Source organism: Lagopus muta, chromosome 27, assembly GCF_023343835.1.
Source record: "Lagopus muta isolate bLagMut1 chromosome 27, bLagMut1 primary, whole genome shotgun sequence".
Lineage (NCBI taxonomy): Eukaryota > Metazoa > Chordata > Aves > Galliformes > Phasianidae > Lagopus > Lagopus muta.
The window spans coordinates 1,330,840-1,347,777 of NC_064459.1; the positions used below are offsets into that span (position 1 = coordinate 1,330,840).

Sequence of the window (16,938 nt, forward strand, 5' to 3'; positions counted from 1 at the left end):
CGCAGCGGGGAGGAAGGGGCGTGGGCCGGCGGCCAGCAGCAGCTGCAGGAATGCACTTTGCGGTCGGTGAAGCAATCCGGCAGCGCGATGGAGCAGATAGGAGCAAGGAGGGAAGGACCGGTTCGAACCTTCAAACCTTCTCCCCCCTCCCACCCCCCCAACCACCACCACCACCACCACCACCTCCCTTCCCCATTTCCCCACCTCCCACCCCATAACGAAAGGAACGATCCGCCGAGAGAAACGGGACGGCGCGCACCGAACGCTGCCGTCGGGGGGAGCTCGGAACCGGGCACCGCGGGGCCGGGGGCCGCGTAGCTCCGCCCCGGGGCCGGCGGGGAATCCGCGCCCATTTCCGCCGGCGCGGAGCCCGGCCCCTCGGCCGCACTGGGCGCTGCGCACCGCCAACCTCCGCCGCCACCACCGCCGCCACCGCCACCAGAATGCCGGGAGAGGCGGCCGCGCTGGCGCTGGGTACGTGTTGGGGTCGGGAAGGGAGGGAGTGTGAGGAGGGGGTGTGTTGGCTGCTCCCCCCTCTCCCCCCCTTCCTCCTTTACTTCCCCGACCCCGTAACCCATTTGGGGCAGCGAGCTTCCCGCAAGCATCGATACCCGGCGAGAAAAGGAAACTTTGTTTTTTGTTGCGAAGTGGGGAGAATAGAGCATCCCTGAGCCCGGGTCCGGGGGGGGACATCCCTGCTGCTATGGGGGTGTGATGGGTTGTTCGTGTCCCCCCCCTCACCCCACCACCACCACCTCCCGAGGTTGCCGTCGCTCGCTCGCGGAGTTGTTTGCTCCGCTGCTTGTGGGATCGCGGCGGTTTGCTGGCTACGGCCTCGGGGAGCCTCGTAATTTATGGTAGGGGAGGATTAATTAAGGAGCGCGCGTCGGTTTGCACCGAGCAGGACGGGCGCTCGCCCTGTGCCGCTTCGTTGGGGGAAAAGGGGCGGAGAGGAACGGGATCGCGGGGCACGGAGCTCAGCTCCGAAGGTGTTATTTGCTGGGGCGCGAGGTTGCTTTCCGTGCTTTCCTCGCTCGCTTTGCTGCTCCGAAGGAAAGGGGCTGGGAGCTGCCCGCTCGGGCACTCGGGGACTGGGGGCCGGGGGAGCGCAGCGCGGTGTGCTCTGCCCCGTGGTGGCCAAAGGGCTCCAGCTGCGGGGCTGGCAGGGGAAGGCTGGGGATGAGCAGCTTCCATCCCTCATGCAAGCAGCCACCCTACCATAGACCCCAAACCCTACCCGTAGACCCCAAACCCTAATCCCTGGACTCTACCTATAGACCCTACTCATAGACTTCAACTATAGACCCTACCCATAGATCCCAACCCTGGACCCTAAACCCTACCCATAGACTGAACCCTATCCGTAGTTCTAAAACTTCTAGACCTCTACCTGTAGACCCCAGCCCTAGTGCCTAGCCCCTGGCTGTAAACTCTACCCGTAGACCCTAAACCCTTCATGTAGACCCTAAAACCTAACCTGTAGACCCCAACCCTAGACCCTAGCCTCTAGACCCTACTTGTAGGCTCTACCTGTAGAGCATAAACCCTACCTGTAGACCCTAAAACCTAACCCCTAGACCTCAACCCTAGACCCAACCTGTAGAACCTAAAATGCAGCCCCTAGCCTGTACCTGTAGACCTCAACCCTAGACTGTAGACCCTACCCATAGACCCTAAATCCTACCCCCTGGATCCTATCCTATAGACCCCAACCCTACCCTAGCCCTTGGCCCTAGACCCTACTGCTAGAAACTAACCCTAACCTAACTTAATGCATTTGGCTCAGTCTGGGGACACCCAGGTCCACTCCGCTCCCCACAGCCAGCTCTTGGCTTCCCTCCCTGGGCCCATCTGACTTCTGTCAGCCCCAAGTCCCCCTCTGTTTGAAATCCAGACCCTGCATCCCGCTGGCAGTGCTTCCCCAAACCTTGTAAACAAGAGGTGGGAGCGATGGCTGCAAGCACCCAGGGAGCTGCCACCTCCTCCCCCTCGCTACGTGCAGATGCACCTGGTGGCTGCAGAGGGCTAAGCTGCAAAGCCGAGGGGAACTATGAGCAAAGCTGATTAGGAGGGAGAATGTGGGGCTGGAAAGAGCCTGGAGATAATGGGGGTTCTTGGACAAGGAGGGTCACCCCATCCATGGGGGTGCTGAGGAACCGTGGAGATGTGGCACTGGGGGGACGCGGTTGGTGGGGATGGTTGGATGGGTTGGGGTTGGACTTGGAGGTCTCTTCCAACCTGTGAGCTGCTGCCTCATCTCAGTGTGCAATGGGGTGTGGAGGAGTTGGTCCAGCAGGGCTGGGATCTGTGGGGAAATGGGATGGGAGCAGCGTGGCTGGAGCCTTTTGGGGCCGTGATGGGATTGGTGGTGCTTGTAGAGGAGAAGCGTTGGCCATAGATGTTATGGTGGGGACGTTGGCAGCTCTGCGTCCTGGGCATTGTGTGTCTTATCCCAGGGGATCCTCACTTGTTGGTGTCAGGGTCCCAAAGGCCAGAATGTGGGGTTTGGGCTCACTTGGTGATGCATTAAAACCAGATTCATGGGGGTCGCTGGGGAAGAACGCCAGCATCCTAAATACAAAGCCCTTGCTAAATAGAAAGCAAGAGGTGATAGGAAGGGAAGTGGAGCAGCAAATAGGGCCGAGGTGACCTCATGGGGCCAGCAGGGCTCATCCAGCCCCAGCAGCAGAGGGGTGAGGCAGCACAGCGGGTTCTGGGGGTGGCAGGAGGGGACACTGAGTCTGCCTGGTGACACAGGGATGAGCCACTTCCCAGATAACACACAGAGTCCCCTCGGGTTGATGTAGGCAGGGAGTATCACTGTGTGCGTGGGGAGCAGCCAGGAGGAGGGATATTGAGCTGGGAGCCCGGGGTTGGTGCCCTGCTCGTTGCCTTCAGCTGGAGCTTTCTGCATGGGTTGATTAACCCCGTGCAGTAATTGGGTCAGAGAGGGGTCTGCGGGAAGCGCTGCTGCTGCTGCGCTCATCTCTGAGGTTAAACCCTCAGAGCCAGATGGGTTTCCCAAAAAGGGAATGTTTCCCCCCCAACAAAAAGGGAATGTTTTCCCACAAAAAAAAAAAGAAAGAAAGGAAGAATTTGGGGATTCTGATGAATGCACAGGACAGGAGAAGGGTTGAGGAGGTGAGGGGACACAGCAGGCAAATGGGGAGCTCCCAGTGCCGACCCTAAGAGAGTTCAGGTCCTGGTGGTGGCACAGCTGCCCCCGTTCCCTTTTAACTCAGGGTCTTCACGAGAGGTTTTAGGGCTTTTCTCTCTTCCTGCGTTGGCTCTGAGCCGTGTCTGTCTGCCCGCAGGCATGCTGGTGGCTGTGTGCCATGCCCTGGAGAACACAACGTCAGCGCTGAGCGGTGAGTTTGAGGGCCCTGCTGCCCTATAGCGTTGTGTTTGGGTGGGTTGTTGCTTGTCGTGCTGCTGCTAAGGCAAAAAAGGACATTGCACCTGGCTGAGGTTATCTGGGCTGTGTGCAGGATTGGAGGGGAAGGATGGGGCAGGGATGGGCATGGGGGTATGGATGGGGAAGGAGGAGGGGGTGTGGATAGCGTTGGATGTGGGGATATGGATGGGCAAGGGGATGGAAGTGGGGATGGGGATGTGGATGGGGATGGGTGGGGATGGATGTGGGGATGGGGATGGGGATGGGGATGGGGGGGATAGGTGGGGACGGGGGTACAATGGGGATGGATGTAGGGATGGGGATGGGGGGGATGGGTGGGGATGGATGTTGATTTGGGGGAAAGATGGGGATGGAAGTGGGGATGGGGAAGGGGGAATGAATGGGGATGGATGTGGGGATGAGGATATGGATGGGGAAGGGGATACGATGGGGATGGATGTAGATGTGGGGGGTGTGGATGGGGAAGGGGGGATGAGTGGGGGATGGAGGGGAATGGGGTTATGGATGGGGATATGGATGGGGATGGGCATGGGAATATGAATGGGGTTGGGAGTATGGAGGGGGATGTGAATATAGATGGGGATGGACTTGGGGTTGGGGGTGTGGATGAAGATATGGGTGTGGGTTTGGGGACGTGGGGGATGAAGTTGGAGTTGGAGATGGGGAGCTGCTCTGTGCTGGCGCATCCTAGAGCCCCAAATGTGCCATTGCTGGGAACCCCCCCAGGAGGCGACGCACCGGAGCGCTCTTCCTCCTGCAATATGGTGCATGGGAGGAGAGGAATCTTCTCCCCTGCTCAATGGGGATTTCGGGGGGCAGTGGCTGTGGTGCAGGTCGCATCCTATGAACAAACACTGAGGGATGCTGAGAGGGAGCTTTGGCTGCACCCCATAACAACAAAGTCTTGGCTCCAAGGATGGAACCCCCAAAGGGACCTCAGCACCCCGGCCGCGTGCGGGGTCTCACGGGACCCGGAATCATTCGGCGGCCGCGGCGTTAATTACCACAGGGCTGCCATAAATCCCAGCAGCAGGAACTTGAGGTGGCTTTGAAACGACAGCCGTCGGATGTGTTTGACGCGCGGGCTGAGCCAGCAGCAGGATATTCGTTTTCCGTCTCTGCCGGGGAGGATAATTCAAACCAGCACGGGGCGTAATGGGAAACAGCATCCCGGCGCCCACCCCACACCAGGGCAGCCCCCGGCTCTCGTTTAACTCTCGCCGCCCCTATTTTATCTCTAAGCTCTTTAGCAAATTCCTCCGGTGCCAGGCAGGCTTATGGTCATGCAGCGGGACCGAGCCGGGTTCGTTTTGGTGGATAAAGCAGCAGCCTTGATGCATTTGTTGGCTGGATCCCAACGGCGATGCCCTTCATGTTTTTCTCCTTTTATTTTTGTTTTTTTTTCCCCTATTTCCACCCCCACACCCCACACCCCCCCCCCAACAGATCCCCCAGTGGCAGCAGCCGTGCGGTCACACTTCAATGAGTGCCCCGACTCCCACCGGCAGTTCTGCTTCCACGGGACGTGCCGCTTCCTGGTGCAGGAGGACAAGCCGGCGTGTGTGTAAGAGAAGAGAGGGGGTGGGGGAGAGGGATCTGCCCCATAGGGTGCCCCTCTGCGGGGTGGTTTTGGGGGGGTGGCCCAGGGATGGGCAGGGGTGACGTGGGATGACCCAGAGATGCTCTAAGGTGACGTGAGGTGACATGAGGATGCTCTGAGGTGACATGAAGATGCTTGGAGGTGACATAGATGTGACCCAGGGATACTCTGAGGTGACATAAAGTGACCTGGAAATGCTCTGAGGTGACATAAGGTGACCCAGGGATGCTCTATGGTGACATAAGAATGCATGGAGGTGACATAAGGTGACCAGGGATGCTTTAAGGTGACGTGGGGTGACATGAGGATGCTCTATGGTGACATAAGGTGACCCAGGGATGCTCTAAGGTGTCAGATGTGACCCAGGAATGCTCTGAGGTGACATGAAGATGCTTGGAGGTGACATAAAGTGACCCAGGGATGCTCTGAGGTGACGTAAAGTGACATGAGGATGCTCTGAGGTGACATAAGGTGACCCAGGGATGCTCTATGGTGACATAAGGTGACCCAGGGATGCTCTAAGGTGACATAAGGATGCATGGAGGTGACATAAAGTGACCCAGGGACGCTCTAAGGTGACATGAAGATGCTTGGAGGTGACATAGATGTGACCCAGGGATGCTCTGAGGTGACATAAAGTGACCTGGAGATGCTCTAATGTGACATGAGGATGCTCTGAGGTGACATAAGATGACCCAGGGATGCTATAAGGCGACATAGAATGTGACCCAGGGATGCTTGGAGGTGACATAAAGTGACCTGGAGATGCTCTAAGATGACATGAGGATGCTCCATGGTGACTTAAGGTGACCCAGGGATGCTCTAAGGTGACATGAAGATGCTTGGAGATGACATAAGGTGACCAGGGATGCTGTAAGGTGACATAGATGTGACCCAGGGATGCTCTGTGGTGATATAAAGTGACACGGAGATGCTCTAAGGTGACATAAGGGATTCACCAAGGTGACATGAGGATGCTCCAAGAGGATGTGGGGTGACCCAGAGGTGCTTTGAAGTGACATAGGTGTGTCCTGGAGATGCTCCAGGGTGACATGGGGTGACCCAGGGATGCTCTAAGGTGACATAAGGTGACCCAGAGGTGCACTAAGGTGACATAGATGTGACCCAGGGATGCTCTGAGGTGACATGGGATGACATGAGGATGCTCCCCTGTGACATGCAGCAACCCAGGAATGCTCAAGGGTGACATAGGGTAACCCAGGGATGCACCAAGGTGACACGAGGATGTTCCAAGAGGATGTGAGATGACCCAGAGATGCTCTGAGGTGACACAGGTGTGACATGGAGATGCTCCGAGGTGACGTGGGGTGACATGAGGATGTTCCCAGGTGACATGGGTGTGACCCAGGGATGCTCCCAGGTGACATAAGGCAACATGAGGATGCTTGGAGGTGAAACAGGATGACCTGGGGATGCTCTGGGGTGACATGGAGTGACACAAGGATGCTCTGAAGGTGACATGGGGTGACCCAGGGATACGCCAAGGGGACACGAAGATGCTCCAAGAGGATGTGGGATGACCCAGAGATGCTCTGGGGTGACATAGATATGACATGGAGGTCCTTCAGGGTGACATGAGGATGCTCCAAGGTGATATGAGTGTGACCCAGGGATGCTCTGAGATGACATGAAGATGCTCTAAGGTGACATAAGGTGACCCAGAGGTGCACTAAGGTGACATAGATGTGACCCAGGGATGCTCTGAGGTGACATGGGGTCACCTATGTTGCTTTGAGGTGACCCAGGGATGCTCTGGGATGATGTTGATGTGACGTGGAGATTCTCTGAGGTGACATGGGGTGACCCAGAGATGCTCTAAGGTGACACGGGGTGACATGACGATGCCCCAAGTGGATGTGGGATGATCCAGAGATGCTCCGGGGTGACATAGGTGTGACCTGGAGATGCTTCGAGGTAACATGAGAATGCTCTGAGGTGACATGGATGTGACCCAGGGATGCTGTGAGGTGACACATGGCCAGGCAGGGTTGCTCTGAGAGGACACAGGGTGACACATGAAGGTTCTAAGGTGACATGGGGCCAGCCAGGGACGCTCCGAGGTGACATGGGGTGTCATAAGGATGCTCTGGGATGATGTGGGTGTGACCTAGAAATGCTGCAAGGTGACATGAGAATGCTCCAAGGTGATATGGATGTGACCCAAGGACATTCTGAGGTGATGTGAGGCCAACCAGGGATGCTCCAGGGTGACCCAGGGATGCTGTGAGAGGACACAAGGACGTTCTGAGGTGATGTGAGGCCATCCAGGGATGCCCCAGGGTGACCCAGGGATGCTCTGAGAGGACACAAGGACATTCTGAGGTGATGTGGGGCCACCTAGATCATGCCCCAAGGTGACTCAGGGATGCCCTGACATGACGTGAGGCCACCCATGGTGACCCAGGGATGCCCTGAAGTGATATGAAATGACCCAGGGATGCTCCAAAGTGACCTGGGGGTGCCCCAAGGACCTGTTGGTGACAAAGGCCGGGTCCAGCAGCTGCTGCCACCCAGGGAAGAGCTACAGAATCCCTGCCCATGTGCCTCAGTGCGATACGTCCCCATATTCTGTAGGCTGCTGAAGCCACCTCATGTGGGTTTGGCCACGCACAGCACCCAAAATGAGGCTCAAAAGGGCTCAAACTCTTCCCCACCGCTTCCTCACCCCTGCAGGTGCCACTCAGGCTACGTGGGGACGCGCTGTGAGCACGCAGACCTGCTGGCCGTGGTGGCTGCCAACCAGAAGAAGCAGACGATCACCGCGCTGCTGGTGGTGGCCGTGGTGGCCTCGGCGGTGCTGATCGCAGCCTGCGTGCTCATCCAGTGAGTGGGGTGAGGGTTGGGGATGTGGGATCGGGAGGGAGGTGTGGGGTGCTGAGCATCACCGCCGTGTCCCACAGCTGCTGCCGGCTGCGGAAGCGCTGCGGGTGCTGCCGGGTGCCGCTGTGCGGGCAGGAGAAACCGTCGGGGCTGCTGAAGGGTGGAGCGTCCTGCTGCCATACTGAGAGTGGTAAGGGATGGGGGCACTGTGGGGACACAGGGATGTGGGGACGCTGTGGGGATATGGAGGCACCGTGGGGACAGGGGGATGTGGGGACACCGTGGGGACAGAGGGACATAGGGGCACCATGGGGACATGGGGACACTATGGGGATGTGGAGGCACTATGGGGACACAGGGTGTGCGGACACCATGGGGACAGAGGGACGTGAGGACACTGTAAGGACACTGTGGGGACACAGGGATGTGGGGACACTGGGGATGTGGGGGTACTGTGGGGACTGGGGGGATGTGGGGACACCATGGGGGCACCATGGGGACGTGGGGGCACTATGGGGACAGGAGGACTTGAGGACACCATGGAGATGTGGGAACACCATGGGGACATGGGGGCATGGGGATGTGGGGGCACCATGGGGACAGAGGGATGTGGGGACACCATGAGAATACTGTGGGGACACAGGGACGTGGGGACACTGTGGTGATGTGGGGACACTTTGGGGGCACTATGGGGATGTGGGGATGTTGAGGGCACCATGTGTGCAGAGGGATATGGGGACGCCATGGGAACACAGATTTGGGGATACCATAGAGATGTGGGCACACCATGGGAATGCAGGAAATGTGGGGGCACTATGGGGACGCTATAGGGACATGGGGACACCATAGGAATGTGAGAGCACCACGGGGACACTATGGGGACACAGGGATGTGGGGGCACCATGGCGATCTGGGCTCACCATGGGGACACTGTGGGGACAGTGTGGACATGGGAACACCGTGGGAATGTGGGGGTACCATGGGGACACTATGGGGACCCAGGGATGTGGTACATCATGAAGACACTATAGGGACGTAGGATGTGGGGACACAGAGGTCTGGGGACACCATGGGGTCATGGGAACACTGTGGGGACAGTCTGGGGACATTAGGACTCTATGGGGACACTATAGGGACACAGGGATGTGGGCACGCCATGGGAACTCAGTGGGGATACAAGGATTTGGGGACACCATGGGAACACAGGAATGTGGGACGCTGTGGGGATGGAGGGACATGGGGACACTGTAGGGACATGGGGATGCCATGGGGACGCATGGGAACACAGGGATGTGAGGACAGTGGGGACAGGGATGTGGGGACATCATGGGCACTTGGGCTCGCTATGGGGTCTCAAGGATGTGCAGACAGCATGGGGACACTATAGGGACACTAGAATATAGGGACACGGGTCTGGGGACACCATGGGGACCCTATGACTCAGCTCCCATGCAGGAACCCCATAACCCCTCTCCTTCCCCCACAGTTGTCTGACAGAGCCAACGCATCCCAGAGGGACACAGACGCCGCTTCTCCCCGTTGGTTTCCCCCTTTTTCCCCCTTTGGTTTCCCCATTTTTCCCCTTTATTTTTCCCCCTTTCTTTTTGTCCTCCTTCCCTTTCTGGGGAACACCAGCGGGGGAAGCACCGCAACGGCTGCAGTGCTCCCAGTTCTCCCAGTGCTCCCAGTCTCTCTGACAATCCACCTCCCACCACCACAGCCCAGAGTGCTGGAAATGGGGGAAGACACCCCAAAATCCCCCCTGCTGCCGGCTCCTGGGAAGCATCACTGGGTGCTGGTTGGGCTTTTTTTTTTTTTCCTCAAACACTTCTATTTTTTTTCCTCCCCCTTTTTTTCCCCTTCTTCTTTTTGCTTTTTCCCCGTCTTTATCTTTTCCTTTTATCTCCCTTCTTCTTTTTCCTTTTTGCCCTCTTCCCTTTCTCCCTTTTCTCCCCTCTCCCCCCTCCTTTCTCCCCTCTCCCCTCTTCTTTCTTCCCCTTTCCCCCCTTCTTTCCTCCCCTCTCCCCCCTTTCTTTTCTCCCCTCTCCCCCCTTTCTTTTCCCCCTTTCCCCCTTCTTATTTTCCCCCCTTTCCCCCCATATTTTCTAACCAAAACACACAAGAGATCCCCTCAGCTTTATTTTTCTATGTGCCTACCACAACAAGTGCCGCCGAACCCTCGGCCGTTCCCGAAGCCACCGCAGCGCCTTTGGGGACAGATCAGCTCTTTTTAGTAATAATACAGTGAACCATAATCCTAAGAAACCTCCCCCAAAACGGAGGCCCCAACCCCCTCCCCAGCCCTTCATCCTCTCCATAGCCCCCATCATAACCAACCCGATGCTATTTTTTGGGTTTGTTTTGTTGTTTTGTTTTTTTTAGTCATGGTTACTCAATGTCTTCTGTATATGTTGCACTGAAGGTTAATATTTAATGTTTTAATTTATTTTGTGTGGTTTAAATTAATTTTGATTTCTATGATATGTTATTGTGATCAGCTGTTTTCCTTTCGCCCCCTCCCCCCTTAATACCTGGATTATAGATATTTAAGTGATATAAAGGACACTTTTTCAGAAGGCTGTGGCTGTGCTGTGATTTGGGGCTGGCAAATATTGAGGGGCAGCAGTGGGGGGTCGTTTCCATGGGAGCTGGGGCTGAGCAAAACGAGGTCCCCTTCATGTCCCACTCCTGTCCCCATCCCAATCCTGTCCTCATTCTAACCCAGTCCCCATCCTCGTCCAGTTCCATTCTCTTCTGGTCGTCTTCTCATCCCTTTTGGGTTCCACTCCCCATCTCATCCCATGCTGGTCCAGCTCCAATCCCTTTCAGATCCTCATTTCATCCTATCCCCATTCCATCCCATCCTGTTCCCCCTCCCATCCCTTTTAGATCCCCATCCCTTCCCAATCTGATCCCCATCCCATCCTTTTTTTGTTCCCATCCCTTTTAGGTCATCATTTCATCTTGGTCCCCATCCCATTACATCCCATCCAGTTCCTGCTCCCATCTCTTTTAGGTCATCATTTCATCTTGGTCCCCATCCCATCCTGCTCCTGTGTCCATCCCATCCCAATCCAGTTTCCATCCCTTTCTGCCCTGGTCCCATTCACGTATTTTCAGGTCCCCATCCTGGTCCTGTTCCTATCCTTTTGGGGTCTTAATTCCATCTTCATTCCATTCCCGTCCCTTTTGGGTCCTCATTTCATCCCAATCTTATCCCCATCCCATCCTCCTCCATTATCTATCTCACCCCAAGCCAGTCCCCATAGCACTCTGTCCTGCTCCTCCTCCCATCCCTTCTGGGTCCTCATTTCATCCTGGCCCTGTCCCCAAACCCTGCTGGGTTCACACCAATCCCATTGGCCTGAATTCCCTCCCATCCCACCACAATTCCCCTGTCTTTACAGACTTTCTGCAGCCATTTCTGCATCCCATCCCTGGGCCTCAACCTTGGAGTGCAGCTTTGCACTGTGTTGCAGCATTGCACAGCAGTGCAAGGCAGTGCAGGGTTTGCATGGCAGTGCAGCGTTGCATTGGGGTGCAATGCTGCACCGTGTTGTAGCATCACGTGGCATGCAGCATTGCACAGCTGGGTGCCATCACAGCCCATTTAAGTGTTGCACAGATGTGTGCTGCGGCATGCAGCACTGCACACCCTTGTGGTGTTGCACAGCATGCAGCAATGTGTGTCATGCACAGTCTGCAGTGTGGCACAACCCTATGGCACAGCATTGCACAGTGTGCAGCATTGCATCCCAGCACAGTGTTGCTCAGCATGCAGCATTGCACACCAGCACTGCATTGCACACTGTGCAGCATCTTACAATGTGCAGCATTGCACACCAGCACAGCACTGCACAGCACACAGCTTTGCACACCAGCATAGCACTGCACGCAGCATTGCACACCATCACAGCGTTGCACACCAGCACAGCACAGCACACCAGCACAGCACAGCACACCAGCACAGCACAGCAGCACAGCACTGCACAGCAGCACAGCATTGCACAGCAGCACAGCACTGCACAGCACATAGCATTGCACACCATCACAGCATTGCACAGCACACAGCTTTGCACACCAGCACAACATTGCACACCAGCATAGCACTGCACGCAGCATTGCACACCAGCACAGCATTGCACGGCAGCACAGCACTGCACACCAGCACAGCATTGCACAGCACATAGCATTGCACACCATCACAGCATTGCACACCAGCACAGCACAGCATGCAGCACTGCACACCAGCACAGCATTGCACAGCACCCAGCATTGCACACCATCACAGCACTGCACAGCAGCAGAGCATTGCACACCAGCACAGCATTGCACAGCACATAGCACTGCACACCATCACAGCATTGCACAGCAGCACAGCACTGCACACCAGCACAGCATTGCACAGCACATAGCACTGCACACCATCACAGCATTGCACGGCAGCACAGCACTGCACACCAGCACTGCACTGCACAGCACGCAGCACTGCACACCAGCACAGCATTGCACAGCAGCACAGCACTGCACACCAGTACAGCATTGCACAGCACATAGCATTGCACACCTGCACAACATTGCACACCAGCACAGCACTGCACAGCACCCAACATTGCACACCATCACAGCACTGCACACCAGCACAGCACTGCACAGCACCCAGCATTGCACACCAGCACAGCACAGCTCGCAGCATTGCACCCTGCAGCCCCACCTCCCACCCCCCCCCCGCTCCGCCCCCTTCCAGCCCCGCCCCCCTTTTCCTCCCTCCCCCCGGCCCGGCATGGCGGAGGCCGCTCAGGGCCGCGTGCAGGAGGCGGTGGAGAACGTTGTGCAGGAGCTGGAGCGGGACAGCATCCGCGGCATGCAGGTACCGCCCGAGCCCCTGTGCTCCCAGTGCCCCCAGTACTTCCAGTGCCCCCCCATTATCGCCCAGTGCCCCCTGGAGCCTCCCCGTGCCCCCTAGTTTCTGTGGAAGCTCTGCACGTCTCCCTTTGAGCTCCGTGCAAGTTCTGTGCCCCCCTCAGTGCATGCTGTGCTCCCCCCGCAGTGCACGCCGTGTGCAAGGTATGTACAACCCCCCCAGCTTGCCCCCTAGCCCCCCAAGCTTGCAGCACGTGCTCTGTGCAAACTTCGTGGCCCCACCCCAATTGTAATCCCTCCAATCCCTCCAAACGCGTGCTCTGTGTGCAAGATTTCTGCCCCACAGTGCATGCCCTGCGTCCTCCCTCCCCCCTTGTGCATACTCTGCGTGCAAGCGTTGTGCCCCCTAAGCATATGTCCTGTGCAAAATTTGTGCCCCCTCCCCTCCAGTTGCATCCCCTGTGGCCTCTTCATCCACCCTCCCCCCCCCCAATGCACGCCCTGTGCAAGATTTGTGCAGCCCCCCAGGGAAGGTTTTGTGCCCTGTCCAAACTTGGTGATACCCATCCCGAGTGCATGATGCCCTGCCCTGTACAGACTTTGTGCCCCCTCCCCAGTGCATGCTCTGTGTGCCAGCTGGGTGTCCTCCAGGTGCCTCCCCTGTGCAAAATGTGTGCAGCCCCCTAGATTAGGGGTTGAGCTGCTGCAAAGTAGCTCTGTGAAGAAGGACCTGGGTGACCTGGTTAACCAGCAGCTGACCAGTGGGTGACTAATGGTTGACCAACAGCTGACCAGCAGTTGACCAGTGGGTGACTAATGGTTTACCAACAGCTGACCAGCAGTTGACCAGTAGTTGACTGATGGTTGGCCAGCAGTTGACCAGTGGTTGACTAATGGTTTACCAACAGCTGACCAGCAGTTGACCAGTAGTTGACTGATGGTTGACCAACAATTGACCAGTGGGTGACTAATGGTTGACCAGCAGTTGACCAGTGGTTGACTAATGGTTGACCAACAGCTGACCAGCAGTTGACCAGTGGTTGACTGATGGTTGGCCAGCAGTTAACCAGTAGTTGACTGATGGTTGACCAGCAATTGACCAGTGGGTGACTAATGGTTGACCAGCAGTTGACCAGTGGTTGACTAATGGTTGACCAACAGCTGACCAGCAGTTGACCAGTGGTTAACTGATGGTTGACCAGCAGTTGACCAGCAGTTGACACTGATGGTTGACCAGTAGTTGACCAGTGGTTGACTGATGGTTGACCAATGATTGACTAATGGTTGACCAACAGCTGACCACAACCCAGCAATGTGCTCCCATGGCCAAGAAGGCTGATGGTATCTATATGATGGTATATATATGGTTCATTACACATTTGTACAAACCCCCCCCCCCCTCCCAAGCATGCCCTGTGCAAAATGTTTGCATCCCCTATGTGCAAGCTCTGTGCAAACTGTTCCTGCCTTGCAGCCCTCAGCTCTGTGCGCTTCTGGGTGTACCTTGGATTGCTCACACATTAGCAGGGGTCCCTTGGGTGCTGCACCATGTTAATCCCCCCCCTTTTTGCCCACCCTTTGCAGGCCACCATGTTCCACTGCAGCGCACGGTGCTGTGAGGACAGAGCAGCCTCCATGCAGCAGGTGCAGCGTTGCATTGAGCGCTGCCATGCACCCCTGGCCCAGGCCCAGGCCATCGTCACCGGCGAGCTGGAACGCTTCCAGGTGAGGATATTTGGGGTTCCATGAACACATCATGGGGGGGTGACACCTCAGAAGGCCATGCTGCTGTTCAGTGAGACCTGGGAAGGCTGAGAGCTGGGCAGAGAGGAACCTGATGAGGTTCTTATGAGCAAGTGTGGGGTCCTTCACCAGGGGAGGAACAACTGCATGCGTCAGTGCAGGCTGGGGGCTGAGCTGCTGGATGAGGAGAAGGAGAAGGCCTTCTCTGCAGAGAAGGACCTGGGGGTCCTGGTTGACCTACAGTTGAATGGTTGACCAACAGCTGACCAGTAGTTGACCAACAGCTGACCAGTGATTGGCCAACTGTTGACCAGTAGTTGACCAACTGTTGACAAGTAGTTGACCTGTAGTTGACCAGTGGCTGACCAATGATTGGCCAACAGAAGACCAGTGGTTGACCAACAGTTGACCAACAGCTGACCAATAATTGGCCAACTGTTGACCAGTGGTTGACCAGCAGTTGACCAGTAGTTGACCAACAGCTGACCAATAATTGGCCAACTGTTGACCAGTTGTTGACCAGCAGTTGGCCAGTGGCTGACCACAGTCTGACCACGAGTCAGCAGTGCATCCTGGTGGCCAAGAAGACCAGTTGGACCTGGGATCCATTACAAAGAGTGTGGCCAGCAGGGCAAGGGAGGTGCTCCCACTCTGCCCTGAGGAGGCCACATCTGGAGCACTGGGTCCAGCTGTGGGCTCCTCAGATCGAGGCAGACAGGGAACTGCTGGAGAGCCATAGAGATGGTAGAGAGAGAAGCATCCTATGATGGGAAGAGGCTGAGAACCCCACGGGCTGTTCAACTGTGGATGAGAAGGCTGAGAGGGGATCCGATCCACCATGTAAACACTGGGGGAACCCCAGAGCTCCCTTCCAACCCCTATATTTCTGTCATTCTCGTGACCTGTGCCCCCTTGTCCCCTTGCAGGACCGCCTGAGCCGCTGCACGCTGCACTGCTCTGACAGAGCCAAGGATGCCCTGGAGGCGGGCGGTGGGGAGACAAGGGCACGATCCCAGCTCGATGCCTGCGTGGCTGCCTGTGGGGACGAGCACCTGCGCCTGGTGCCCGGCATGGCAAAGAGGATGCGGGATGGGTTGGCAGCCCTACAGCACTAATGGGTGCTGTTGGGGTGGGGCTGGTGGTATTAAAGGCAAGGAGTTGCACTCATGGTGCTGGAGGGGCGCTGGGGGAGTGGGGTGATGGCTGTGCAAAATGTGGGATGCAGGTGTGCAAGGTGTAGAGTAGTGGCAGTGCAGTGCATGGGGTGGGTGTGTGCAAGGTATGGGGTGATGGCTGTGCGGTGTGTGGGGATGAGCCGTGCAAATGTGCAATGTATAGAGAGGGTGCAGGTGTGCAAAGTGGGGGACGATGGCTGCGCAAGGTATGGCGTGCAGGTGTGCAAGCTATGGGGTGTGGGGTGAGCCATGCAAGCATGCAGTGTATGGGGTGAAGGTTTGGAAGAGATGGGATGATGGGTGTGCAGTGTGTGTGGATGTATGGGTGGATGGGGCACAGGTGTACAAGGCATGGGGTGACACCTGTGCGATGTGTGCAGAGCGAGCCATGCAAATGTTCAGTGCGTGGGGTGAGCTGTGCAAATGTGCAAGTTGTGGTGGGCGAGCCATGCAGATGTGCAAGATGTGTAGCAGAGTGTGGGGTGCTGGGTGTAAGCGTGCAGTGAGCGGGGGGTGCTTCTGCAATAGGATAGGGTGCAGGTATGCAAGGTGTGGGGCAGTGCTTCTGCAGGGCGTGGGGTACGGTGTTCAAGTGTGCAAAGCGTGCAGGGTGCAGACGTGCAAGCTGTGAGCTGACGGCTGTGCAAGGTGTGCAGAGTGAACCATGCAGGCGTGCAAAGTGCACAGTGAGCCATGCAGGACTTGCAGTGTGTGGGGCAGTGCCTTTGTGTGCATGCAAGGTGGGTGCAACCGGGGATTACTGCACAGGCATGGGGTGATTCCTGTGGGTGCAACAAAGTGGGTGTACAGCAGTATGCATGCAGTGTAGTGGCAGTGCAATGGTGCATATGCAATACAGTGCGTGTGTAATGGCATGCATGCAGTGCAGTGCGTGTACAACAGTGTGCAATGAGGTGTAACAGGTGCAATGAGGCATATTATAGTGGACATGCAGTGTGGTGTGCATGCGGTGCAGCGTGTGTGCTGTAGTGAATGTGCACACAGTGCAGTGTGTGTGCTTTGCTGGGCATGCAGTGTGGTGTGCATGCAGTGCAGCGTGTGTGCTGTGCTGGGTGTGCAATGCAGTGTGCATGCAGCGCAATGTGGTGTGCACGCAGTGCAGCCCATGCTGCGCAGCAGAGCTGCGGGTTCCCACGCACGTGCTGGATGGCGCCACTGCTTGTGCGCGAGCCGGGAATCTCTCCCAGGGCGCATGCGCACCCCCCCCATCGAGCGCTCTTATTGGCTGCCGGCGAGGCGCGAGGGGTGGCGGGAAGAGGGGCGGGGCTTCCATTGGCTAA

At 56.9% G+C, this 16,938-nt stretch overlaps 2 protein-coding genes across 4 annotated transcripts; both read left to right on the plus strand.

The window, feature by feature from the left end:
- Nucleotides 1-365: 365 nt before the first annotated feature.
- On the plus strand, nucleotides 366-10,432 carry TGFA (transforming growth factor alpha). The gene is made up of 6 exons (XM_048928286.1): nucleotides 366-474; nucleotides 3,315-3,368; nucleotides 4,862-4,979; nucleotides 7,710-7,859; nucleotides 7,937-8,046; nucleotides 9,343-10,432. Exons 1-6 carry the CDS (start codon nucleotides 444-446, stop codon nucleotides 9,348-9,350), a joined length of 471 nt encoding a protein of 156 aa, XP_048784243.1. The 5' UTR covers nucleotides 366-443; the 3' UTR covers nucleotides 9,351-10,432.
- Nucleotides 10,433-12,619: 2,187 nt separating this feature from the next.
- Nucleotides 12,620-15,589, plus strand: FAM136A (family with sequence similarity 136 member A). 3 transcript variants are annotated; one of them, XM_048928223.1, is made up of 4 exons: nucleotides 12,637-12,726; nucleotides 12,907-12,923; nucleotides 14,304-14,444; nucleotides 15,389-15,589. In XM_048928223.1, the coding sequence occupies exons 3-4, from the start codon at nucleotides 14,310-14,312 to the stop codon at nucleotides 15,575-15,577; spliced, it is 324 nt and encodes a 107-aa protein (XP_048784180.1). In that variant the 5' UTR covers nucleotides 12,637-12,726; nucleotides 12,907-12,923; nucleotides 14,304-14,309; the 3' UTR covers nucleotides 15,578-15,589. The 3 variants fall into 3 exon arrangements, with proteins under 3 accessions (XP_048784178.1, XP_048784180.1, XP_048784181.1); XM_048928224.1 differs by having other exon boundaries at nucleotides 12,638-12,726; nucleotides 12,884-12,923; XM_048928221.1 differs by lacking the exon at nucleotides 12,907-12,923 and having other exon boundaries at nucleotides 12,620-12,726.
- The last annotated feature ends 1,349 nt before the right edge of the window (nucleotides 15,590-16,938 follow it).

What these genes read in the sequence shown, in the direction of transcription:
- TGFA (XM_048928286.1), top strand. Translation starts at nt 444, where the DNA reads ATGCCGGGAGAGGCGGCCGCGCTGGCGCTGG. An exon ending in GAGGACAAGCCGGCGTGTGT is followed by an intron (nt 4,980 to 7,709) that starts GTAAGAGAAGAG and finishes TCACCCCTGCAG; the next exon opens with GTGCCACTCAGGCTACGTGG. An exon ending in GCAGCCTGCGTGCTCATCCA is followed by an intron (nt 7,860 to 7,936) that starts GTGAGTGGGGTG and finishes CGTGTCCCACAG; the next exon opens with CTGCTGCCGGCTGCGGAAGC.
- FAM136A (XM_048928221.1), top strand. Translation starts at nt 12,640, where the DNA reads ATGGCGGAGGCCGCTCAGGGCCGCGTGCAGGAGGCGGTGGAGAACGTT. An exon ending in ACAGCATCCGCGGCATGCAG is followed by an intron (nt 12,727 to 14,303) that starts GTACCGCCCGAG and finishes CACCCTTTGCAG; the next exon opens with GCCACCATGTTCCACTGCAG. An exon ending in GCGAGCTGGAACGCTTCCAG is followed by an intron (nt 14,445 to 15,388) that starts GTGAGGATATTT and finishes GTCCCCTTGCAG; the next exon opens with GACCGCCTGAGCCGCTGCAC.